The 23,851-nt window shown below is 49.1% G+C and overlaps 11 protein-coding genes across 11 annotated transcripts; 8 read left to right on the top strand and 3 right to left on the bottom strand.

The window, feature by feature from the left end:
- Positions 1 to 794: 794 nt before the first annotated feature.
- STEHIDRAFT_106490 (uncharacterized protein) lies at positions 795 to 2,004 on the top strand (the record flags this gene model as incomplete). The annotated part of the gene is made up of 3 exons (XM_007298368.1): positions 795 to 973; positions 1,336 to 1,462; positions 1,519 to 2,004. The coding sequence occupies 3 exons, from the start codon at positions 795 to 797 to the stop codon at positions 2,002 to 2,004; spliced, it is 792 nt and encodes a 263-aa protein (XP_007298430.1).
- A 1,090-nt stretch (positions 2,005 to 3,094) lies between these two features.
- STEHIDRAFT_48266 (uncharacterized protein) lies at positions 3,095 to 3,493 on the bottom strand (the record flags this gene model as incomplete). The annotated part of the gene is made up of 1 exon (XM_007298043.1): positions 3,095 to 3,493. The coding sequence occupies one exon, from the start codon at positions 3,491 to 3,493 to the stop codon at positions 3,095 to 3,097; it is 399 nt and encodes a 132-aa protein (XP_007298105.1).
- A 668-nt stretch (positions 3,494 to 4,161) lies between these two features.
- On the top strand, positions 4,162 to 5,381 carry STEHIDRAFT_46076 (uncharacterized protein; the record flags this gene model as incomplete). The annotated part of the gene is made up of 5 exons (XM_007297896.1): positions 4,162 to 4,240; positions 4,296 to 4,582; positions 4,642 to 4,720; positions 4,773 to 5,101; positions 5,166 to 5,381. 5 exons carry the CDS (start codon positions 4,162 to 4,164, stop codon positions 5,379 to 5,381), a joined length of 990 nt encoding a protein of 329 aa, XP_007297958.1.
- A 1,329-nt stretch (positions 5,382 to 6,710) lies between these two features.
- Positions 6,711 to 7,421, top strand: STEHIDRAFT_106488 (uncharacterized protein; the record flags this gene model as incomplete). Its single annotated transcript, XM_007298367.1, has 6 exons — positions 6,711 to 6,789; positions 6,873 to 6,923; positions 6,996 to 7,070; positions 7,130 to 7,183; positions 7,254 to 7,322; positions 7,378 to 7,421. The coding sequence occupies 6 exons, from the start codon at positions 6,711 to 6,713 to the stop codon at positions 7,419 to 7,421; spliced, it is 372 nt and encodes a 123-aa protein (XP_007298429.1).
- Positions 7,422 to 8,410: 989 nt separating this feature from the next.
- On the top strand, positions 8,411 to 8,718 carry STEHIDRAFT_37341 (uncharacterized protein; the record flags this gene model as incomplete). The annotated part of the gene is made up of 2 exons (XM_007297868.1): positions 8,411 to 8,589; positions 8,643 to 8,718. Coding segments are annotated over 2 exons (255 nt in total), but the record flags the coding sequence as incomplete, so codon positions are not given.
- Positions 8,719 to 9,515: 797 nt separating this feature from the next.
- On the bottom strand, positions 9,516 to 10,090 carry STEHIDRAFT_106486 (uncharacterized protein; the record flags this gene model as incomplete). The annotated part of the gene is made up of 2 exons (XM_007298366.1): positions 9,516 to 10,006; positions 10,063 to 10,090. The coding sequence occupies 2 exons, from the start codon at positions 10,088 to 10,090 to the stop codon at positions 9,516 to 9,518; spliced, it is 519 nt and encodes a 172-aa protein (XP_007298428.1).
- A 643-nt stretch (positions 10,091 to 10,733) lies between these two features.
- STEHIDRAFT_151133 (uncharacterized protein) lies at positions 10,734 to 11,760 on the top strand (the record flags this gene model as incomplete). The annotated part of the gene is made up of 4 exons (XM_007298365.1): positions 10,734 to 10,812; positions 10,875 to 11,242; positions 11,294 to 11,660; positions 11,729 to 11,760. 4 exons carry the CDS (start codon positions 10,734 to 10,736, stop codon positions 11,758 to 11,760), a joined length of 846 nt encoding a protein of 281 aa, XP_007298427.1.
- A 293-nt stretch (positions 11,761 to 12,053) lies between these two features.
- Positions 12,054 to 13,613, top strand: STEHIDRAFT_151132 (uncharacterized protein; the record flags this gene model as incomplete). The annotated part of the gene is made up of 5 exons (XM_007298364.1): positions 12,054 to 12,453; positions 12,514 to 12,695; positions 12,757 to 12,945; positions 13,002 to 13,374; positions 13,435 to 13,613. The coding sequence occupies 5 exons, from the start codon at positions 12,054 to 12,056 to the stop codon at positions 13,611 to 13,613; spliced, it is 1,323 nt and encodes a 440-aa protein (XP_007298426.1).
- Positions 13,614 to 14,471: 858 nt separating this feature from the next.
- STEHIDRAFT_151131 (FAD/NAD-P-binding domain-containing protein) lies at positions 14,472 to 17,006 on the bottom strand (the record flags this gene model as incomplete). The annotated part of the gene is made up of 11 exons (XM_007298363.1): positions 14,472 to 14,521; positions 14,604 to 14,794; positions 14,884 to 15,022; positions 15,089 to 15,195; positions 15,272 to 15,392; positions 15,466 to 15,537; positions 15,603 to 15,738; positions 15,808 to 16,026; positions 16,087 to 16,126; positions 16,179 to 16,203; positions 16,262 to 17,006. The coding sequence occupies 11 exons, from the start codon at positions 17,004 to 17,006 to the stop codon at positions 14,472 to 14,474; spliced, it is 1,845 nt and encodes a 614-aa protein (XP_007298425.1).
- A 1,433-nt stretch (positions 17,007 to 18,439) lies between these two features.
- Positions 18,440 to 21,580, top strand: STEHIDRAFT_106482 (glycoside hydrolase; the record flags this gene model as incomplete). The annotated part of the gene is made up of 17 exons (XM_007298362.1): positions 18,440 to 18,589; positions 18,646 to 18,659; positions 18,717 to 18,766; positions 18,789 to 18,843; positions 18,884 to 19,068; positions 19,365 to 19,514; positions 19,580 to 19,643; positions 19,706 to 19,740; positions 19,805 to 19,869; positions 19,940 to 20,154; positions 20,227 to 20,372; positions 20,442 to 20,546; positions 20,618 to 20,758; positions 20,821 to 20,924; positions 20,979 to 21,098; positions 21,160 to 21,399; positions 21,536 to 21,580. The coding sequence occupies 17 exons, from the start codon at positions 18,440 to 18,442 to the stop codon at positions 21,578 to 21,580; spliced, it is 1,884 nt and encodes a 627-aa protein (XP_007298424.1).
- A 1,542-nt stretch (positions 21,581 to 23,122) lies between these two features.
- Positions 23,123 to 23,684, top strand: STEHIDRAFT_48006 (uncharacterized protein; the record flags this gene model as incomplete). The annotated part of the gene is made up of 4 exons (XM_007298027.1): positions 23,123 to 23,264; positions 23,320 to 23,455; positions 23,527 to 23,587; positions 23,664 to 23,684. 4 exons carry the CDS (start codon positions 23,123 to 23,125, stop codon positions 23,682 to 23,684), a joined length of 360 nt encoding a protein of 119 aa, XP_007298089.1.
- Positions 23,685 to 23,851: the final 167 nt, after the last annotated feature.

Raw genomic sequence — 23,851 nt, 5'->3', positions numbered from 1 at the left:
TGCGTCACGATTTCTGTCGTACTGCAAACCAAATCTACGTGTAATATAGATCGAACAGTATATATTTCAATTCGTCTCCCACCCATCACTTTGATCTGTCTCGTCCTCAACACCCACGAAGCCATCTGAATCCTCGCCGGCTATGTACTTCTCAGTACCCCCTACAAAAAGTCCCCCGACCTGCTCGTCATCCGAATCCCAGCCGTCCTGGAACTCTCCTACGTCGGATGCCACATCATTGTCATCTACACCCACCAGTCCATCCTCCATGCCATCTTCATCGATATTGAGCTCGTAGAATAGACATTGTCCACTTATGCTTTATCTTCACTTTCCACTACCTGCACCCTCTCGACATAGATTTTCGCTCACATAGACTGTACGGACTGTACATACAGAGCTTTCTCGTTTACCTGCCACCATCAAAAATGTGTATACTTGCACAGCGCTCGCCGCACGGATGTGTACTATAGACTAATCATTGATGTCCCGTCTTCTAACTCCTCGAATCATATCCGATCCTCTCACATAAGATTGAGCGATTGTGCATGCTGCCTTATACAGGCAGTCGTCGAAAATGATACACAATGAGTACATAGCTATCTTGCAAGGTTTCGGTCCCACATCGAGCGTTAGCGGATATAGCAAGCGTATTGTTGACATGGGCGACCGCCACACGCCACTGTGGCGCTAACATTGACACACAAGGACAAATAGGGACAAATACGTCCAGCGATGTCATTTGGTTGTCATTGGCGATTCTCCTCTTTCTCTTCGCCCTCGTCCACTCGAAAATGTCTTCGGATTCTACCATCACATTCGCTTTAGTTCCCAAAGGCTCTCACTTTAGGTCTCCGCCTCTCGACTATGGACAACCTGCTGTAGAGGAGATCGTTGAAGACCCCGTCGTTCTCATGATTCCAAACTCGCGGCTCCGCGCCCTTTGTCTCCATCCTGTCAAGTATCTCAAGTTGTGAGCATTCGTCATTTTTGCAGACATACCGGGCAACTTATCGTTACTCTTGACATCCAGTTGCGGATGCCAAAACATTCGACCCCACCGCCCTAGGTAGGAAGGGAGAAGACTCCGCAACCAGCGACTTTCGAAAGCGGGATTTCACGGACAAGCTTCGTGAGCGCGACGAGCGCTGCATCTTCACAGGATTACCTTTCTTCGAGGCCGCTCACATCATACCTTTCCAAAGAGGCAGTGAGGTGCGTTTTCCATCCGTCATGCCAGCACAAACCAATGCTTAACCCCCGGTGGTCATCTCAGTGGCTTCAAAAGCTCATTCGTATACGCCTGCAGCCAGATTCGGAACCCCCTTCGTACAGTTGCGATGAACCGGGTCACGACGTCGACGATCCCATCGCTACGCTGAGGGACATGGACGATAAAACGAACGGTTTTTTGTGTAACCCGCATGGTCTCTACGATGATGGCTCGTGGGCTATCACGCACGTAAGATTGTTTGCCTGCATCATCCCCCAAGTTTGGGTCTAAATTGTGCCTCTTAGACTCCCAATCACATCCTCACCGTAGAAGATATACCAAAATCCGATCGGCGGGCCCTGTTCCCTCCCCAGACGCTCTCCGACCCTTCCAGAGCCGGTTACCAGCGATTCACTGCACAATGGCTCATAAACCCATCGGACGCACACCTCTTTGGGATGGGCGATAACACGGATGCCGCTTTTGCCAACCACAGCATTCAGAAGCTGTCTGCGTTCCTTCTCGATTGCACTTACGGAGCTGCTGCGTTACGGCAGTGGGGTGTTGGAGACGACAGTGCGCTTCGTATTCTCCCGGGGCATCTTCCTAAACCCCTCCCTGTTGATCGTAGTTCAGCTTACACGGATGAACCAGTCATCGAAGAACCTGACAAGTTCAGCGAAATGTGCTCAGTGCTTACAGGCTTGTACAATGCAGGACTAGGCAAGCGTGTCGAGCCTCCGGGAGCGAATGTGGCGCGGTGGCTTCAGAGAGATGGAGCGGGAATATGAGATTCGTTGTTCTAATGCACCGTAGCGATTTCAGTGGGGGAAATTCGTCTCGTCTGTGATTTTTCAAACTCGTCTCATACTGTTCTCTCTTGCCTTGCCTTGTCTCGTTGTATATCGTCTCGCATCCTAGCCGTGTCGTATCGCCGTCTCTGGTCTGGTCTGGTCTCTCTCCTGTGCTATCTCGTCTGTCCTGCCATGCTGTCTTGTGCGCGCCGTCTCTTTTCTCGCCTTGTGGCGCGTCATGTCATACTTTGTAATGCCAATATTGTTGAACGGTCACGCACACAATTTCTCGTGCACAGCTTACACCACTGTGCTTGTACTTGTAAGAAAGCACCGAAGTTCGCATTCACAATCATCATCTTGGCATAATCCTCGTTCAGGTCGTAAGTTTAGGATGTCTGTATGCATATCGTTTGGATTCTTCCGCCGTATACGATGTGGGTCCGTTGCTACTATGACTTTCATTTACTCCGGGCTTGAGCACAGTTCTAGTTCTCAGCCTTCATTCTTCCTCTCGAGTACATTCGGAATCGTGTATCTCCCTATAGGCAACTAGCCCGCTCCCCCTGTTATGTTGGCTCGTCCCTCAATATGGGATTGGATCGGATGCCCGTAGGAGTGAGCCTGATCGGTTGTAAATGTCATCAATATCTTCAGCGCGTCATACTTTGTCCTCCACGTAAGAATCTACTTTGTCTTCTTTTACGTTAATAAGCACTGATCTCAGGTATTTCCAAGCTCCAGAGACCGTCTCAATTTTTGTACAGCTCAAGTTCGATGAACTCCCAAGTAAATTGCCACCAACACGTTTCTCACGTGCATAGCAATCCCGAGATGACTCCGCGTGAAACTTTGTTTGACAAAATGGTCAGACTGTGCTAATATAACCGCTATTTGTTTTTGCTCTGCCGCTGATCTCTTCATAACACCCAACATAGACAGCGGTGAATGCTAGAAGCCTTGTATTTTTCTCCACCGCAAGGTTCCGAGCATTTGCAAAAGTTCACCTCCCAGGTTCTTTCTCTTCAACTCTATCTCGTTCATTCGGTTAGTGATCTATGACCTCTTCATCGAAGAACTTCCAGGCTCACCGTCCACCTCTTGCCAAATATTCTGCCTGGTTCTTCCTGACTTCCTCGTACACGACCTCCCAGTCTCGGCACTCATAGGTGTCCGGGAGAGGCTTCGGGGCAGGTGATGCAATCACTGGTGATAGATAGACGTCTGCGCGACACAACACTGTTTGTCGAAGGTAGTTTACGCAATGCTGGGCGGGCGAAGATGCTTCGGAAGAAGATGTGTTATGAGTTTGAACAATCTCCTTTCGTATGATATTGAGGCATTGCAACTGATGGAATATGGATAATGTGAAGGGTCGGTATTCTTTTCCTAGAAAAACCATGCCTCCTCCTGGATATAAGGCTCTCCATTCCATATCGGCTTCAGGTGCGTCAATTTGGTAGTGCATTGTCTCTTCTATCGACATTCGGACGACCTGCTGTTGCGGTACAGTCCATGTGGATGAATAGATAGGATTGTCGTGATCTGCTTTTGGTCTAAATGAGCTTCGTCTAAGTACCGGATAAGCACATACTGGTATTGGCGAAGAGTGAAGCACTCCGCAAATCCCTCGCATTTCTAAGGAATACTAGGCCACATCCCTTCGCAAGGATAACGAAGCATATAAACAGAAAGTGACCGAGAGAGTGAGCTCTCAGCTCCGTCAAGTGCCGTTTCAAGCTCATCGCTCTGTACATCAATGAGTAGACGGAGCCGGGGGAAGAGTAACGGACAGGAAGCGTTGTCCGCATGTATGCTGCCCTATGGATATCGGACATTTCTCCCATGCACATTCCCCTCTCAGGGTAACTGTAACCTTGGGCGCCCTGGCAGACTGCCCCAGTGATCCAATCTTTCGTACTGATGATTCGTCATCGATTATGCAGATTCTTTTTCCTCTATACGGTGGGCCACATGGATCCAGGGCTGATGATGAACCCAAATCTTTTGTTGGGGCCATATGGTCCCACACAACCGGATACGTCACCCTGAGACAATAGTTTGGGCGCTTCAGTGCGATTCGATAAGACCTGTCTGAGGGTTTCTACGCCATCTAGGATCCACCCTTCCTCTCCCCACGTACTTTATCTTTCTATGTCTGTTGAAAGTCCCATAGACCTTCCCCTTGAACGCTCACTCTACGTGGGCAACTTCATGCGTGGGATCCTCTATGGTGCGCCTGAGACATGGCGTACGACCACATTAGTGCTGATAACTCTGGTTTCTAGGTATAGAGCTCTTCACCTTCTCCCAAGCCGCTCACCGTACCCTCAGTCAACCCGCCCAGTCCAATCGTCGCAGCCAAGTTCTCTACGTTGTTTATGGTGCCGTCTTAATGACGATGGTCACAATTGCCGTGACTACCGACGCACTCTGGGGCGAGTTCATGTGGATCGACCACAGGAACCATCCAGGAGGGCCGTTGGGATACTTCGGTGCCACAACGTCAATGTGGATGAACGTGTTCGGGTCTGCTGCCGACGCCACGGCGAACATTCTAGGTGATGGTCTATTGGTGGGTCATTTCATTCGCTCCCTTAAATTTGAGACATTCTCATACAGCAAGTGCTCTAGCTCTATCGGTGTTATATGATCTGGGGATCTAAACTGTGGATTATTGCGTTCCCAACACTCATATACCTGGCCTCTTCCGGTACGTCGTCAACTCAAAGTTGAAACATAGACGTGGCTGACGATGACTCTAGTCCTTGTCATTATCACCATCGTGGAGAGCGCCCTGCCGGGTGCATTCTTGCTCAACGGAGCCGCAGCCAATTTCGGAGTGCCATGGGTCTCCCTCTCCGTCAGCCTCAACGTAATTCTCACTGCTATGATATGTGGAAGACTCTTAATGATGCGCCGTATGACTCTCTCGATGATGACTCCTGAGATGGGAAACATGTATACCGGTGTGATGTCAATACTGGTGGAGTCAGCGTTGCCCTTCAGTGTGGTCGGTCTAGGATTTGTAGTGACATATGCGAAGAGTAGTCCTACATCCAATGCATTTGCGTACGTTTGGGGTATGTTCTGTGTGAGTCGCCTTCTCTTTAGGCTGTTAGTTATAAGTACACGACCTTACCTTGTCCCTTTGTCAGTCTCTTTCCCCCCAGATGATCATTTGGAGGGTGGCTATGGGGCGGGGGTGGTCCAAGGAGACAGTGCAGCAAGTCAGCGGCCAAATGGTTTTTGCACATCCCGAAAGCACTACGGAGATTGGTGGAATAGAGAACTCGCTCGGCACTGCGACGCTTAATGCTTCGGATTCCAATAGGTCCTTGAAGGAGCCGAAATCGGTAGGCGCGATAGTGTAGAAGAATATTTTTCGAAACCCAAGATAATTATAGCTTACATTTTTATGTGACTGGCAGGCTGGGCGAGATCCAAGGCGGCGGTCAAGGAGCAGGACGAAGGAGTTTACGAAAGAACGAAGGGACTTCTTCGTCAGTAGGACCGATGACTGCGGCCTAATTCGCCTTCTGTTGTCTGTATCGTTATGTTTTCTGCGGCAACTTTCAGCATTCCTCTGAAAGCATTATCGTGCCGAGTTTCGGCCCTCATCGCAGACCTGCATGCGGAGTACCCATGCTGAAACGTTCTGGGTTTATCCGCACACTTCTATGTAAGATTTTGACTCTGCTACAAGCTTCCACATGAGGATAGGGCGAAAGGTCTGTCAGTATTCTATTCTGCTTTTCTGCAATCAGTGGAGATGTTTATTGAGCCAAATAATGCTGCCGCTAGACCTAAAGCTCATGTGTCGGGTATCAAGTAGCTTGTTGGATCTGCTCATATTATAGCCACAACTTTCGCACATCATAAGACAAGTTACCATGTGCGTCTATTACATTCGTCCGTGGACGTGCCAAAGCCTGTTTCACCTGATCTTTGATAGCTGCTACTGTTAATCTTCAGGGGTGTTTTGCGCACCGGAGGAGTGGGTTGAACCTGAGACGTGCGCAAAAACTAGACCTGGGATGATGGGAAAACCGCAGTTACATCAAATAACTCTATGATCGGAGCTGATTCGAATACAAATATCAGTGGTATATTTAAGTGCTTCGCCATTGGACACGAGGATATGCAAATGATAAGCTATTTTCCCGATTGTACACATACACTGTGGATGCCCGGTGTAGCCATAGTTTTAAATCAAAGTTAAAATGTCGATGCCTCAGCTCGAGTCGGAAGTTCGGGACTACTACCTTCAATGAGTAGGTTGATATGACGGAATGATTTCTGCGCCCGTCTGGTGCTTCTGTAGAGGATGCAGCATCATAAATTCCATGGTAGAATGATGGACATTATTGGCAACTACTAGCAATCTTCTGCGCAGGGCCTAGCTAAGTTACCAGGCCCGAGGTCGCTGTGAAAGGTATATTCTTCCCATTTCAGGCCATCTTGTGGCTCTTTTGTTCTTTCCAATCTGAGTTGAATATCGATCCCCGTGGATTCAACTTGAGTTGTGCGTGATTAGTATGTAGCCATGTATCCCCCAATGGAATCAAAACCTGGAGAATACACCCGGACCTTGATCTCCGTACTCCGACATCCCCCTCGTCGCGGTAATTGCCGATCTTCCCCAGAGGATTATATAGAAGTACGATCCTAACTCCTAAACACAACTTCAGGCCTACTCAAAGATGAAGTGCTCTTTTGTGTCAGCTGTTCTGTGTTTCTACGTCGCTTGCACTGCTGCCATCCCAGTTGGAAAGGCTGAAGGTGCGCTATGCTTACACCTCTTGATATTCTACAACTACGAAGGCCACACTTTACTGATATCTTTCTTGTTCTCCGTGACATAGACTCTACTGTCTTGCAATCTAGACGGGATGGCTCGGATGACTCTGTCGAAGGTTTGAATTTTCAACGATGTTTCGGTCGCACCTCTAGACATTAGGATTGAAATTTTCCATCTACTTCCCAAGCTGCTGCCCTGGTGTCTCCTCAACCAGATACCGTTTTCAAGCGTACCTTTGGGAATAACCCTCAAGGCATAGAAGGTATAATGTGATTTCGATATCACTTACCAGGCACTTTCATTATGCTTACATTTTTTCAGCGTCCCAGGAGCGTCTGCATCCTTCGAAGATATCCGGATGCATGGAGGAGCCTAGTAATGGCGCGCTTCTCCTGGATCCGTTCCTCCCGGCTCCTGCTTGATGGATAATTGTCCATATCTGTAGTGATATTCATCAAATTTCCTCAACCGGAAGAGCTCTCCAGGCGGTCAGCTGAGACCGACGACGCTGAAGGTACGAGGCGTATAACTGTACTCTGAGTGACTCAGGTCTCATGATTTTGACACAGCCGCTGCGCTCAAATTTCCACAGCCAGACGTGGTCTTCAAATGATTCCGCTGAGAACTTCGCGGGATCGCTTTGGATTATCGTGATCCTTCGGCTGTATTCTCCTTCAAGTAATAAATGTAGTTCAGTATATGGCAAATGGTGGCTACCCTACCATTGTAACATCGATTGTTTTATCTTTGCATATGCACATTAAACGAGTGGGGTTCCCCAACTCCGAAATTGCTCGACGATGATCAGAAACAACGGTTCGCATTGCATCAAACATGGTCCACCAACCCAGCCGAGCTTTTCACACTCTATCACCTTTAGTCATTTCGCTGCTCCTGTGTTCAGAACCAGGGTGTTTGACTGCGAAACGTTCTGCTCTTCCATCGCGATTCTGATACTAGTAGAACATTCCCATGATATCTATGAAAAATATGGAATCCAACCTCACTTCTGATGAATTGTGCCAGTGGTCGACCGTTCTATTTCTGCAATCATGGCGATGCTCTCACACAGTTGCAATCAAGTATGGTATGTTACTCTCCATCATCGGACCCCCCGCGTGAAGATCCTCCCCGTATCTCCGCGGAATACTTGATAAACAGAAGCATGATGACTCGCATGATGATTCCCAGCGCTCTCCTCAAGCGCTGGCTGACATCGAACGTTTTCTCACACATCCACATACCTACCCACCCACACGGTTCCATTTCAGATACAAATATCCCAACAACATACCCTACTTGATATAGGAGGCTTTTCCAATCTGCTAGAAAGATCGACTACGGATACCATTATCTGGAAACCTCCCCGCTACCTCTGACAACACTGAAGATGCACCAAAGCGTATACGTTGCCCAACTCAAAGAGCCCATAGGTATGTGTTAACAACAAACTCTGGTTGCTCATACTAGTCATGAAAATACGTGTGCTACAATAGCTTCGCAATTGGATTCAGTTGTGGATGTATGTGTCAGGGCTTACGACGGAGGTGTGTACTGTATCTTGCTTGTCTCTTGTGCGGATTCCAATAATCGGAGATATTAGACATCGCTGCGAAGGTATTTACAGGGGGAGACCTGAGCCTCTCAGAGGTGATGTGGAGATCGATGGTCCGCGCAGGTTTCCATAGCGGTGCAGTATACGTAGCGTCGCACAGCTCAGATCTGACAGATATTGTGTCAATCGGTGTCTGGTTCGGTCCAGGCGAAGTCCTTTATGCTACGTGAGTAACTTCAGCTGCTTCCCTTTCATCATCCGTCCTGACGTGCCTGTCAGAGAGGAGCAGCGCGCTTTGGGATTTAATGAATTCTTTTCCAAAATTGCTCCTGAATATCAAGAATGGATCACCAATGATGCAAGTGATTTGTTGTTTTATATAAATATAATATGCTGGGAAATCCTCATAGTACCTCAGTTTTCCCCTAAGGTCCGCGCATTCAAGACCAGAGTATTGGGTCCGACTGTAAGTTACATTTTTCGGTTGTATGCTGATGTTTTATCTTACAATGCTGTTCCAGACCGAGCGTGATGCGTGGTATTGCAATATCATGGCCACTCGTCCGGATTGTCAAAAACAAGGGCTAGGTTCTGCAATCATCCGAGCTGTTTGTGATCGTGTACGTGGTTTCGTTCTCTCCGCGATTACCAATACAAATCGTCTCAAATTAGGCCGCGAGTGAAAAGAAACTAGTCGCGCTCGGAACGCAATCCGAGGAAAATGCAGGTGTACTCTTTCCGTACAGCCTTTATGCTGGTTAACACCATGATGGTTATTACTAGGCTGTATTCTATCGCAATTTCGGGTTCCAGGAGGTAGGACGAATGGATGAGAAGACGCCCTGGGGCATCTTCACGGGTAACATGTTCATACTCGATCAGAGCCAGTCTTAGGTAGTCGTGTAATGCCGCATAAGGATGAAACTGTGCCAAGGTGTTGTCAGTGAGGCGATAATTTCAGCTTATCATTTTGTCTCACCGAAGCGTAAACAAATCACAGTGTAGTATTTGTATGCCTCAGTCAATGAAGCACTTGTATAGATCTTGACGAGAAAAGTTCTACACAACAAATTGGGACTCGAAGGGGGAGTACACTACTGGGAATATTTCACCTGTGTGATTGTATATTAGTTCTCAACATTTAACACATGATTATTCAACTATGCTCACATTAATGATACCCTGGTCGACTCTGTACTTGTACCAGTCGATCCAGTTCCTCCTCATCTGGGTGTATACGGCCTCCCAATCATGACATATGCGAGTGTCGCTCCAACGATCAACGGTAAAATTCCTCTGCATTGAACTGCCCTCTTCTAGCGTCAGATCCGCTTGACACAGTATCCACTGTCTGAGCATGTTTAGACAGTGTTGTACATGTGGCCAGCGCTCGCTGTCGACAACGCCAATCTCTCCCTCCATGTAATGAAGGCAGTGCAGCTGGTGGAACATGGAGACGAGGAAGGCGCGATTGTCGGGACCCAAACGAACAACTCCTCTCCCGTATGGTTCAGATTTCATCCACTCTTCTTCTGCTTCTGCTGGATATTTTATCGAAAAATGGACACTCTCTTCTATGTTCATTTCGATGGGCTTCTCGGGGGGCATTTGTAGGATTTCTGGTACGTCGTTGCCTTCATAAGCTGGGAGCAAGTCTGTGAGCTCTTTTCCCCAAACACAATACCCTCGCTGTACTTACTGTATTGTCGTTCGAATATTTCAGGCATGGGGTGCTTCGATCTCAAATCGAGCCGTTGGACAAGCTCTATTAATGACCAAGTCCATGCGATCGATATGACACTTAGAGTGCTGAGCAAAATGGATGAGCACCAAGTCGAGACGAGCATTCCAGAAAGACGATGGAGTCGAATTGTTTATCTGTATGCAGCTTCCAATGCCATTTTCAGAGTATGCCGGTGGTATGCCGAGGTTTATTCGCCACCGCTTGTCCGGTGCTTTCCAGATACTCGTATCAACTTCGGAACGTGAAGTACCGAATTGCTTCTGATATCATGATCTCTCTATCGAGGTGAGCATCTGAATCAAGAACCGCTCCCATCAACACTTCTGCGCATTCATGTGGGTCCTCGTTATATCACAGACCGGTCACTCCATCGCAGACAGTTCACTACCGATGCGGACAATCTTCCCGTTGAGCGTCGGATCTCAAATAGCAAGTACACTCCGAGTAGCAGTCCTTAGTCTAGATCCGATGGTTTCTTAAGCGCCTTTTGATCCTGTTCCACATGCTATTCCGAATCCCCACCGTCGTTGTTATGATTTGCTATTTTCAGCGCACAGTTATGAGGGGTGAAAAAGCAGTGTGCGCCCATCACAGCATCTTCAACTCTGCCCGTTGTCCCTTAAGCAATGGTAGTGAACGGCGCACATTACATGCCCCTCCTACCTGAAGATGGGGACGTCTTGAAAACATATTCCAATGCGGAAGGTACGATGTTTCCTCTGACATAGGAGCTGTTATGCTCATATGTCTATCATTGGCTCATCAAGCAAGCAAGTTTTACAATCTTCATGGATACATCGCACGATTGGCATTCATCATTCTTAGCATCTGCGCCATAGTCGACACATTTCTCGCTTTCTATGTTGCATTTTGCTACCTCGAAAGCCTCTCTTGGAAAGCTATCAGTGTTGCCTCATCCAATGCCCCACCTCTACGCAGCACGTACATTGGGTTTGACGAGATCTACACGAACCGTTCTCAGACAACCCAGCACGCCCCCATCGTTAACCTTCCCCGTTCATCCATTCAAGTATCTTCCACATCAGGGCAAGCCTTCGTGCCGTTAGTCGATGCACTGATCACCGATAATGGAATGGTTCCGGTCTATTCAAACAGAGTATGGGTAAATGATGAGGTACGTCCGTCGTCTGTTCTGAATGGCATGCAACTCATGCGTCCGTGATAGGTGTCCACTATAATCCAATTTCGTGTCATTGACTACGGAATGGAGGACTGCAGCTTAACCATGACAGTTCCCAATGTCGTCGGAAGGAACTCAAGCTTCGTCATTGGAGACTTGGAAGAGGACCGCGCATCAAAAGTCGACGTGTGGAGACTGCCAGGTAACTCACGGATAGACATTCAAGCTACATCCTGGGGAAGAGGAGAGTCGAGTGGCAGCTCGTACGTGGGTCATCTGGCGGCCGCAGTGGGATCTACCGCCGCTATCGCAAGATTTCCGTGTAAATCAGGGTCTTACTTTACGTTCAAACTGTCGTGTGCGACGGCCGATTGCGGAGTAGACATAACGACGTTCAAGAAGGAAGCAGCAGGTAAGTCGGCGTCATCCCCGAAATCCTCTCTACTCAGTTTAGGTCGGTATCGCTGACAAAATACATAGGATTATATCTTCTACAGTATCAGACAGTATGATGGCACCGCCCCAGTATTTGGCTGAGTATCGATTCGGTCTCATATGTCGTGGTCATTCGGTCGGATGCAGGCATCATATATATGCACTTGCGCTAAGGCATTAGCAATCCACAATATCTGAGGCTCGGTCTGATCAGTGTAGCCAGGAGGTGTGATCTAACATTATACTTCACTAACAATACCTTTATGCTTGTGGAACTGCAGAGAAAGAAAAACTGATTTTAATTTATGTCCTCGAAGGTTGAGCCGCCACACGGTGTGGCACCATTCTTGTGCCCCAAACATGGACAAACATGGCCGTATTTGTCATCATGTTACGCGCTTTGACAAGTTCTCCCCACTCTTGCCCCAATCCTTTCGCTCTCATCTACTCGGAGATGTCTTTGGATTCTACCATCACATTCGCTCTGGTTCCCAAAGGGTCTAGCTTTATGTCTCCATCTCCCGAGGATGGACAACCTGCCGTAGAGCAGATCGTAGAAGATCCCGTCGTCCTAAGGATCCCAAAGTCAAGGCTCGGCGCCCTTTGTCTCCACCCTGTCAAGTATCTCAAGTTCCTCGCCTGGACTATCCTAATGCTTCATGGTACTATTCAACTCGCGGATAGTGCTGAAGATCTGCCCGATGAGCTTCCACTCGACTCTTTGCTCTCGACGGCTGAGTACATCTTTATACCGAGCCCACCCTCCACATGTGAGCATTCGCCATTCTTGCACGCAGTACAGTCAACTCATCGTTTCTCTTGACACCCAGTTGCGGATGCCAAAACTTTGGATCACACCACCCTGAGCAGGAAGGGAGAAAGCTCTCAAACTGGCGCCTCCCGAAAGCAGAGCTTCAGGAACGACCTTTGTGAGCGAGACGTGCGCTGCATCTTCACGGGATTCCCACTTTTTCAGGCCGCCCACATCATACCTTTCCAACGAGGCGACGGCGTGTGTTTTTTAACGTCTATGTCACATTATACCAATGCTTACCCGCGGACAATCATCTTAGTGGCTTCAGGAGCTCATTCGGCTGCGCCTGCAGCCAGATGCATCCAACGCCCCGTCGTACATCTGCGCCGAACCAGGCCATGAGGTCGACGATCCCGTCGCGACGCTGAGAGACATTGACGATAAAAGGAATGGCTTTTTGTGTACCGCTCATGGTGCCTACGATGGCGGCGCGTGGGTCATCATGCATGTGAGAATATTTACCTACATTATCCTCCTAATTTGAGACTAAATTCCGCCTCTTAGACTCCCAATCACATCCTCACCGTAGACGACGTACTCCCATCCTATCGACGGACCCCTCCCTCTCCACAAACTCTCTCCAACCCCTCCGGAGCACACTACCAGCGCTTTACTGCTCAATGGATCGCAAAGCCATCGGAAGCAGAACTCTTCATGATGGGCGACAATACGTATGCCGCATTTGCCAATCATGGGCTTCGGAAGCCGTCCGCCTTCCTGCTCGACTGCGCCTATGGAGCCGCTGCACTACGACAATGGGGCGTCCTCGCCGACGACGCGCTTCGCATCTTCCCACAACATCTTCCTCGACCTGCCCCCATCGAACACCCGAATACGTACCGATCCAGGCCGGAATACAACACCACTGCCGAAGATCGTACATCGAGGCGACGGAACGATGGAGATGATCGTAGTTCAGTGATGTCTGATGAAACAGTCACCGGCGGACACCATCATTCTGCGCTGTCGGATGATACAGTTATCGATGGACCCGACAAGTTCGACGCCATGTGTACAGTGCTTACAGGCTTGTATAAAGCAGGAATAGGCAAGCGTGTCGAGCCTTCCGGGGCGGATGTGTCGCGGTGGATTAACACAGATGGAGCAGGAATATGATAGTCTGTTGTGATGATGCACCGCAGCGATTTGGGCAGAAGTTGTCGTCTCGTCTGTTAACTTCTTAGGCTTGTGTAGTCTTGTTCTCCCTTGTCTCGCTTGTTCTGGTCTCGCATCGTGTCTCGTCTTGTCCGTGTCGACTCGTCGTATCTGGGCTCGTGTCGTATATTGTCTTGCCTCTGCAGTGCCGTCTCGTTGCACTTTGCCTCTTGTCCGTACTATCTCGTCGAATCGTGTCTCATCGTATCTTGTCCTGTCGTGTGTTGCATCATATCATATTGTGCAGTATTATCTCGTAGATCGTTCAAGTCCCCGCTTTTTCGTGTTTATCTCGCACCGTGACTGTACTCATATGGAAAGTGTCGTGACGTTCAGATTGTCCTCGAAAAATGTGTATATTTACCCAGCGCTCGCTGCAGTGATGTATATTATAGGCTAATAAATTTTGATCCGTCTTCTTGCTCCCAAAGTTCTTTGCTAGGTTCATCTGGAGGAAGACGGATGCTGTTGACTCGAATAACACTATGGTCCAAACGGCCGTGTCTCAAAACGAGCGTGTCAATCATTTTCGAGAGGAGTAAGTGTGTTTACTGCTTGCGTCGTTATGTCGTCTCTACCCATCGCCAATGCATTGCAAATGTGCGCACAGAAATCACATCATAGTCATACATGCTAGACACAGTTGGATAGGGAAGTACACATATATTCTACAGAATCTTGGTCGTTCGCCGTGCGCTCATCACGCACGATCTGAGGAACAGAATATGAGTACTCCCTAAGGACATTGACGGGCAACTAGCTAGCGTACCTTTCAGTCGTCATAAAAAGCATCCTCCCCGTCGTCACGGATTCTACTATCTAAATCGAATACCTCTCCCCGAAGATGCCCTCCTCCATCGCTTTGATCTCTAAAAAAACAAAAAATTCCAAGCAAAAGTGAGCACCACATCGTCCTTCAAATTCTCATATGGCAACCTAAAATGTACTCACGCAGCGCCAAGGACTTCGAATAGAACCTACACAGCGCCAGATTCCCCATCATACAATAAAGTCCCTCGACGCCTGAATCCCTCCATGCGCTCTGAATCTCGCCCTCCTTGTCCAATCCCCAAATTGGTTTAAGCTTGTCCGCGGTAGCCGGGTCTATGATTTTACGCCAGGTGTCGCGGGTGTCGCCGTAGCTATCACACAACCAGAGGCGAGAGCGTGAGTGAAGGACTCGAGACGAGGATGTTATGTGTTGAGATTAGGCCGAGATGAGAGGGCTTACCCGGTGGCAAAGATAACAACGTCTGCATCTAAGGTGCTTCCGTCATCGAATAACAGGCCGTTCTTTATGAAGCGTGAGATCTGGCCTGAAGACTTCAGTTTGATACGCCCGTCGATGATGGCTTGGCTACCCCCAACATCTATAAGCCGTTTATGCAACATCAGCGACCGCTCATTATCGAGAAGTGATTGGAAGAGAAACGCACCGAGGTAATAACCCCCTGCTTTATTCCAGGCTGAAAGTATGAAGCCCGCGTCCTGTTCTCCCCAGTTGAGTTTGAAGCCCACTCGTCTAAGACCATCTAGAGTCTCTCTATATCATAATGGACATGAGTCTTACTATATCCAACCAGGTGAACAGCGAGAGAAAGAGGAGGTAGAAAACGCACTTATCCTTCTCCGCAATGACGTGGACCAGCCTCTGATGTAAGAGCTTGGCGAAGTAGTTTGGGAAAGACACATTCAATCGGTCGCCAATGTCCACCGGGGGTCCGTTCTCGCTGTAGTATTCTGGGTTTCGCCACAATGGTAAGTTCGGCGTCAGTATGAAACAATGGACTATGGGGTAAACAGGCAGCCTTACGACCAAATAGAGTTGTCACCCCGTGTTTTGTGGACAAGACATAGGTCGAGCTTCGCTGGAACATCGTCACATCTACGTGCAGCCATCCCAGGATCAATCAAGCTGATACAAAGATAATTGAGAAGAGAAGGACGCACCGACTCCATGATCACTCAGATCCAGGCATATATCATGTGCAGATGTACAAGCCCCGACGACGACAACTTTCTGCCCGATATGTTCCTTCGCAGTCTTGAACCGCCCAGAGTGCATGATCTTGCCAGAGAACGCATCCTACACCACGCCACGCCGCAGAGAGTCTTAGTAGCCAATCCATCCATAGACAACGGAAACAGAACACACCGCCCCCTCCACGCTCGGCATCCTCATGACTCCACCACCCAAACCCACCGCCATCACCAGATGCTTGATGTTTTCAAATTTTCGTACGGTCCCATCGGGGCGTAAGATGCTGAGGGACCATGTATGGGTCGTAGGATCTTGCGTGCATGAGAGGATGGTTGAGGAGGTCCAGACATCGAGTTCGAGAGAGTGGGCGTAGTTTTCTAGCCAGTCTGCGAGCTACGGATGGACGTCCGTGAGGGATTCAGATGTGGCGAGAAGTAGAGTTGCGAAAAGTACCTTTGGAGCCGGGGCAAATACAGGCCAAGTCGGAGGGAAACTGAAATCGGTGAAGTCAGTATCGAATTATTATCGCAGTAAACGATACTCACGGAAGGTAGGGCATGTGATCGTACCCTAAGTCGAAAGCTGATTCAACATTGTCGACGCCACATAATGAAGAGGTGCCACTCACAAACAGTATCATGCAAACACAACGCCTCATACCTCTTCCTCCACAAGTTTCCCACTCTCGGTTCTCTCTCCACTACCAGCGTCTTGACACCCAGATACTTCAGCCTCGCAGCGATCTCCAGCCCAGCCTGTCCGCCACCAACGACGATCACCTTCGGGTCCTCGTCCAAGCACTCGATCTCCCTCTTGCGCTTCTCATGCCATTTACCGTGATTCGGGGCCTGCTCGCGAAGATCCTTGATTTGTTCCGGGAAGTCGTTGAGACCTTCGAGGTTGGTGAAGATGGAGTGAGCGAGCCAGGAGCCTGTGATGGATGAGGTGGGTACGAGGCGGAAGATGCCTGAGGAGCTTCTGGTCGGTGATCGGAAAGTGAACATTGCTTGGATCCACACGATATCGGCGTATGGGCGCTCTATCGCTATGGATGATTCATCGAGTTTGAATTCGGATAATTGACCACTGGAGCCCACGACGCGATCGGAGAGGAACTGGGGGAGGGATTCGCCGTAGAAGGTACGAATGTCGTTCGTGAGGGAGATGATGTCGCGCCACCAAGTGTCCGAACCGTTATCTAAGAGAAGGGAAAGAACATCGGAGACAGAGCCAGCTTGGATGGCTTGAGAGAAGGAAGAGAACCATTCTCGAGCAATCTTGAGGGCATCGATGTCTACATCGTCAGCAAGCTTGACCCCGAGCCTATCGAGTGTGGGCAGAGTCGCATTCTGCATGCCAGGAGTTGCGGCCATGGCTACGTAGCGCAGGATTGAGTGCTTCCGTAAAGGTGAGAGAAACGAACAATGTGCGGGGAGAAAGGTGGGGCTGCAAAACTAGTCGCAATCGTGTTCGGCTCTTTATAGCGTTTGGCGGCGTTAGACAAACGTAAAAACGGAATGAAACCTGTCTCCCGGATATATCGAGCTCAATGAACGTGTCGTTCTTGTCCTGAGAACAATCTCGGTCTTATAATGATGCAGGAGGTACATATGCCTAGAACCTCTGAGGATAGTCATGAGTCGCCTGTCTGAGAAATAGCACTACCCATGATCGCATCGAAGCACTTTGGGCGCAATTATAGACAATCATGTGTGAGCCCCTATTCGTAGTATTGAGATCGCCACATTTTAGTCAGCTCGCTACATCAAGAGTCAAGACATATCGCGATCGACTACCATTGGGTAGAATACCAAAAATTGTCAGTTTGACACTGACATGTACCGACATCTTGACCCCCATGATGAATCACATGATGGAGGAGTTATTGGTCTGAATAAAAGTACTGACCTATTGAGTTAGATACGCGTTTAGACGAAGGCGATCGTAATAAGCTTCGAAGATGCGTACATTGGGCGAGTCTTTTGGATCATGAGCAAGACAGCATATATCCACTGGCAGGGACGCAGGTCGACATGGATGTATAACAACTCTGGGAAGCTGACATCTTGTATTCTCCAAGTTGTCTTTCGCTTCCGCGATAATTGGCACCGAATAGTTCTGGATGTTGGACTGGCTCACCAAGAATAGATGTGCATGATGTATCCGAACTACCAAAACCTTCTCGGCATGGACTTGACACTGTGGTCTCAGACTGAGAGCGAAGCGGGTGAAGATTGAGTTCGATACTAAATTCTTCCTAGCTGGCTAGAGAGTTCTTAGTTGAAGGGCCGAATGATCATGATGTTCGAGTCGGCGGAGAAGACAAAATCTGGTTCCCGAGTTCGTCCGGACTCCGGATGCGTGCCATTCAAACCCCGCTCGCCGAACGCCGATTAGTTGCTATCTCACGTTGATCTCACGCATCATCAACGCATCGTAGTTTCATGCAACGAAGCCGTTCTTTCATGGTCCTTTATCTGGTCTTGGCACAAGCACTCACAAGCATCGTCTTTTTGTGATCGGGGGCATTTGAACATAGTCATCCGACCCTGCCTGTTTTCCCTACCGACATCCGCGAATATCTTTTCCAAGCAGAGGAGTCAGGACCAACAACGTGATCTGGTCCCATGTCCTTATACTCACTCTGGATGACCTCGCTCGAATTTGCACGTTAAGCTTTCTAACGTCCATCGCTGCTGCTTCCTATGCGGATCGTGTGACGGACCGTCTCTCGTGAGACTGGCTTGGGGGTATATATTGTAGGACACTGGAGCTTCAACCCTGGTGGTTTGACGGCTTGAACATCATGCATCATCCAGGACAGCTATACGCTTTGCTTGGGGTACTACTGACTTCCTCAGTGTACGTCTCTGGTATAACGACCCTCAATGTCACGATCACGAAAGAGACCACGGTTGACATCCCTGCTACTCTGGGAGGAGGATATATGTGGGAGGTGCGTTGTATTCATGTGGTTTGAATCCTCTTATTGATCCTCTAATACTGCCTCAGGATATCAACCATAGGTAAGTTTCGAACTACTCGGGGCTGATGACACCTGTTGATGAGTTGTGGCATCGTAGCGGAGATGGAGGCTTGTACGGCACGCATACGTTTGAATCCTCTGCATGTTGTGTGCACTCAACTTTTCTCAGGTGAACTCCTGCAGAATCGAGCCTTCCAAGCCGTAACTCCAGGGAACATAACCTCGTAAGTTGTGGAATTTCAACCGCGATGCATCACCGTGCAGGGCTCGCGTTCGTCTTCCTAACGTCTGTCGAATCCTCAGCCTCACTTCGTGGATAGCGAACGGTACCGAAATCTCCGTCGTCAATTCTACTTCAGGTGTTTACTCTGCCCTTCCAAATAGTCTGCAAGTCGTCATACCAGCCGATGCTACGGGGCCCGTCGGATTCGCTAACACGGGATACTGGGGTGCGCATTCAATATGTCGAATTCGACGTCTGTCTACGCCCTATACACTCTGACATACCTCATCGCACCTAGGCATCAGGGTACAAGCTGGCTGGACGTACAATGCCTCTCTCTGGGTCAAGTCCTCCTCTCCGTATAACTCTTCTCCCTGAGCGTCTCTCTCCACTCCAACACGACATCCGCCACACTTGCTTCAAATGCCACATCGCTCTCCATTACATCAACCTGGCAAAAGCTCAACTTTACGCTCTCACCCACCTCCAATACTTCCGACATCAACAATACGTTCGTCGTAGAGCTAGATGGTGATGCGGCGAAGGGAACAACGTTCTGGTTTGGTATGTTTAGCCTGTTCCCGCCGACGTTTAAGGGGAGGGAGAATGGGATGAGGATAGACCTGGCGGAGGCTATGGCGGGGACGAAGCCTAGTGTTTGGAGATTCCCTGGTAAGTCTCGTGGAGTACTGATTGTCACTGTACGTACGTGCCATGTATGGCTAATGGTGCGTTAGGTGGTAACAACCTTGAGGGTGTTAGTTTCGATCAGAGGTGGAAGTGGAACGAGACTATTGGGCCGTACGTTATTCTCGTATTTATTAAAAGTACTCCCTGCATGCGTGCTGACATCTCCGGCGTAGGCTCGAAAACCGACCCGGACGGCTTGGAAACTGGGGTAAGATACCATGCTGAACATGTTGTGCGGTAAATGCCATTTAACTACGTACTTTAATCGACAGAGTATCCGAACACAGATGGCCTTGGCTTGCTCGAATATCTCAACTGGGCCGAAGACCTGAACGCTGTACGCCTACTGCTACATATCATTTACTTTCATCATCTTCCATTCTCATCTAATATTCATGTCATGGCAGACGGTGATTCTAGGCGTCTGGGACGGTATCTCGATCGGCGACTATTCAGACCTTCCCGACTGGCCGATCCTACCTCAAGACCAGCTTCAGCCTTATATCGACGACGTGGTCAACGAAATTGAGTTCATCACTGCCGATGCTGAGACAAACGAATGGGGCGCACTAAGAGCGAGCCTTGGAAGGGCGGAACCGTATGCGTTGCACTATATTGAAATGTACGTCCTCTCCCTTACGGTTCGTCGTGCTGGATAGTAAAGGCGTCACGACTTATTATACTCGATGCGCAGCGGAAACGAAGATCAATTCCAGGAAGACTCGTACGCGGCGCACAGGTGGAATATGTTCGTTACGCAGCTGGGGGCGAAATTCCCCGACCTGGTGTTCATCGCCACTTCATACCCATCCCTCGCCCTTGATCCTGCCTACACGTACAGTAAGCCTCGACATTATTCCAGGAAGAGCTTCCACTTCTTCGTACTTACGTGTTACCTTCCCACTACAGTTGACTATCACATGTACAACAGCCCCCCTTGGTTCTTGACGAACGCATTCATGTTTGATGAGTACCCGCGTAACGGGACGAAGTACTTCGTCGGAGAGTATGCTGGTAAGCCACGGCCATTTTAAGTCGTCTTAAAGCCCTCTGCTCACGGTCTGTATTTGCCTGACCGTCGACAGTCACTTCTACCAACGACACAGAACCGCTCGGTGTCATCGGCGACGGGCGCTTCGCATATCCAACACTTCAGGGCGCCGTTGCTGAAGCAGCGTTTATGACAGGAATGGAGCGCAATTCGGATGTCGTGTTTGCGGCTGCTTGTATGTATCTATGGTCAGGGGCAGAGAGACACAGCTCTATGAACATTCCTATTTTAATTCAGACGCACCTTCACTTCAACATATCGCTTCGTATCAATGGACACCAGACCTCATCACATTCGATGCGGGGAACTTGGTCAAGTCTGTATCGTACTACGCCCAACAGGTAGGTCGTCACCTCAGAACTAAACGCTCTTTTCTGATCGCTCATCGCCAACAGATGTTCAGCGAGAATCGTGGGACGCAAGTGCTCACAACAGCGCCCGTATCCAGCGCCCTTCTCTCTCCCATCTTCTGGGTGGCGAGCCACAACAACGTGACGAACGATCTCATCCTTAAAGTAAGTCTATAGCCTCATGCCTTGACACCGCTAATGAATGACCCATCCGTCGTATATGTAGGTAGCAAATGCCGGAAATGATTCCGTCTCCTCGACAATTTCCCTCGCCTTCGACATCGATACCTCAACTGTCGGCACCCTCACCCAACTCGCGCCCGGCTCAGACGGTCTATTCAACGTCTCGAATACGCTCGACGAGCCTGAAGTTGTCGTACCGGTGACGTCTAACTTCACGTTCAGTGATGATGCGTGTGCGGGGACGACGGGATGCGTCTTCGGGATGGAGTTCCCAGCGATGAGCGTAAGTGTGTTGGTGTTGAATGTGCCCGATTGGTGAAGGACCCAGGGAGTCGAACATTGACGAGCTCACAACGTCTCCAAATGCGCTCGCTATGACTCTTCGTTGCGTATAAAGTAAATCAGATATTTTCTGGCAGCATAAGCTACTGTGCGGATTTGCTCTTGGACAAACGCTCCCATGAACGGTCAGGGCGTAGCCAAACGAATGCTTTCCGTCGCGTCCCTCGCAACATGTCTTTGGACCAGAGATAGTGGCTGCGCGTATGATTTTTACTTGCCTTTGAAATACAGGCTCTTTGCCCTTTCATTCGAGGATCAGGTCATAGTTGCTTCTGAGCATAGTGGCCACCCAGGACCGTCTACCTTCTACTCTAGACTTCAGCTGATCCTGAACCTCGCGCGATACGCATGTCATTGGAACCCATCTCATGCCCCCCTACTTCAGGCTGTACTGTCTTTCGTAGACAAAAACGACGGGTCTGTTTCGCCGTTATTCGGCTTTGTGGCAACGATTTACACATGCCGTATAGGTGCATACGCCTGAATCGTGATCAACCGTCCGTGCGTCGTTGAGCACCTCGGTCCATGGGTTTTGCAGGCTGATCCGGACCTATGTAGGTCAGCTCCCTGATCGCTATCTGTTCCAATTTCCTTCTGATTTCTCTGGGTTCCAGAAGCACGCTAGGACATGCAGCCCTCCCAGTTGCGGATGCGCCAAGAGAATGTTTTCCGTATTTTTCGGGCAAATGGGATCACTCATGGGCGTCAGGAGGGGAGTACAGCTTCACATCCAATAGGCCGAGGAGAACAATGCGTCCAGGTCGCAGCCTGAAAGCTCTGGGCGTGATGTGAACACATCGGACCATTCGATCGTATTCCGAATTTCTGGTCCACGTCAGGTTGCTGTGGTTGATTTGTGCCATTCTGTATCGCGACTAGATTGATAGGCTTAGGCTCAGGAGCGGGAAAACATGGTATTTCTGTGATACATGTTCTGTCAACCTCCACTCTACTGAGGGGAGCAGAAGCTGCACAGTTACGTATGAATTTCATACGGGTTTTCAAAGCTTGTGGCGGTTGGCCGTGGGCGTACGAACAGCTTTGATTTCACGAACATATCCGCATGTCCCAGTGCCTGTTCTGAGCTGCTGCAGGCTAATGCAACTCAACTTGTTCACGTCCTCTGGGGTACGATCCCAAGCATACATACTGCTTTTCAACATGGTATAACACTTATCCGGTATAAAGGTGTACTTATGGTGAGGACATTGTGACAATCCCCAAACTCATTGTTCCAGCACTTGACTAATCATGGTCGTGAGTCATACATTTCTTCCCCAACTTGAACTTGCTACTGTCGAGCCCCAGGCGCGTGCATAGAGAGACTGTGCGGATCTCCAGCCTGTTTGCACGTTTGTTTCATGTTGCAATGCCCGTTATGATGGAGTAATTGATGGATTGATGATTTACACTACGCAGGAACATTTCCATCAATAATTGCCTGTGCTCACGGTGGTCAATGGCCGCGAATTTCGAGGCCAGGTACATACGGATCGGTGAACCTGGAATGGCCAGTTACTTCATCGCGATGCATGTAGACTTCGAGGTATATAAACCAACTAACTCTTCACATTCAAGACACATCGCACAGCTCCCCATAGCTCTTTCACTCACAACATCCACGAAAACCGACCATCCCTCAAAGCCACTCTTATCTCACTAAGATGCAGTACTTCTCCCTCATTGCTTTCGCTCTCCCCCTCTTGCTCGCCTCTCAACAAGTCGCGGCGATCTGTCCCGGTTTCAACTACGGAATCGGTAACGCCATCGACGAGGGCAAGCTCGGAAACTCAGAGGTCACTCGCTGTAGGTTAAAATACTTACTCATACTTCTCCAATCTCACATTTGAATCCACCTTAGGGAACGTCTACGACGATAGCTGCAACGTCGTCGACGGACTGACAACGACCGGGAACCCGTGCACGTCCGGCACATTCTCGTGTACCGGTGCGCCGATCACTTTTAACGGATACACGAACACCTTCAACGGCTTGCAGTGAGTCTTTGTCTTGTTCTTTTTTTCCTCATTGAAATGCAATGTTCTGAACATCTTCGTCTGTCCGTCAGTTATGCTTGCCGTCCCGACGCCAACTCTGGAAGCTGTGGCAGTGACAAGATTTCTGTCTGCGTACGTGGTTCTTTATAACCCTGGTCCACTTATCCGTGGAGCCCATTCTAACGCGGCGTGCATTTACAATGTACAGTGCCGCAACGATGGAAATTAATAAGGTCAATTTTTGGGAACTGTTTTGAATAGGGCTTGGTTTTGCTTGGGATAACAGTGTCATTTGTGATGATAATTCATATCGGATATGAAGTTCGTTGGACTCTTCTCGAAATACCTAAATCAGTCTTCCTCTAAGGATACAGGCCATATCCGGGGCCCAGGATG

Source organism: Stereum hirsutum, assembly GCF_000264905.1.
Source record: "Stereum hirsutum FP-91666 SS1 unplaced genomic scaffold STEHIscaffold_1, whole genome shotgun sequence".
NCBI lineage: Eukaryota > Fungi > Basidiomycota > Agaricomycetes > Russulales > Stereaceae > Stereum > Stereum hirsutum.
Note: the sequence above shows the minus strand (reverse complement) of the source record. Positions and strands in the feature narration are given on the sequence as shown.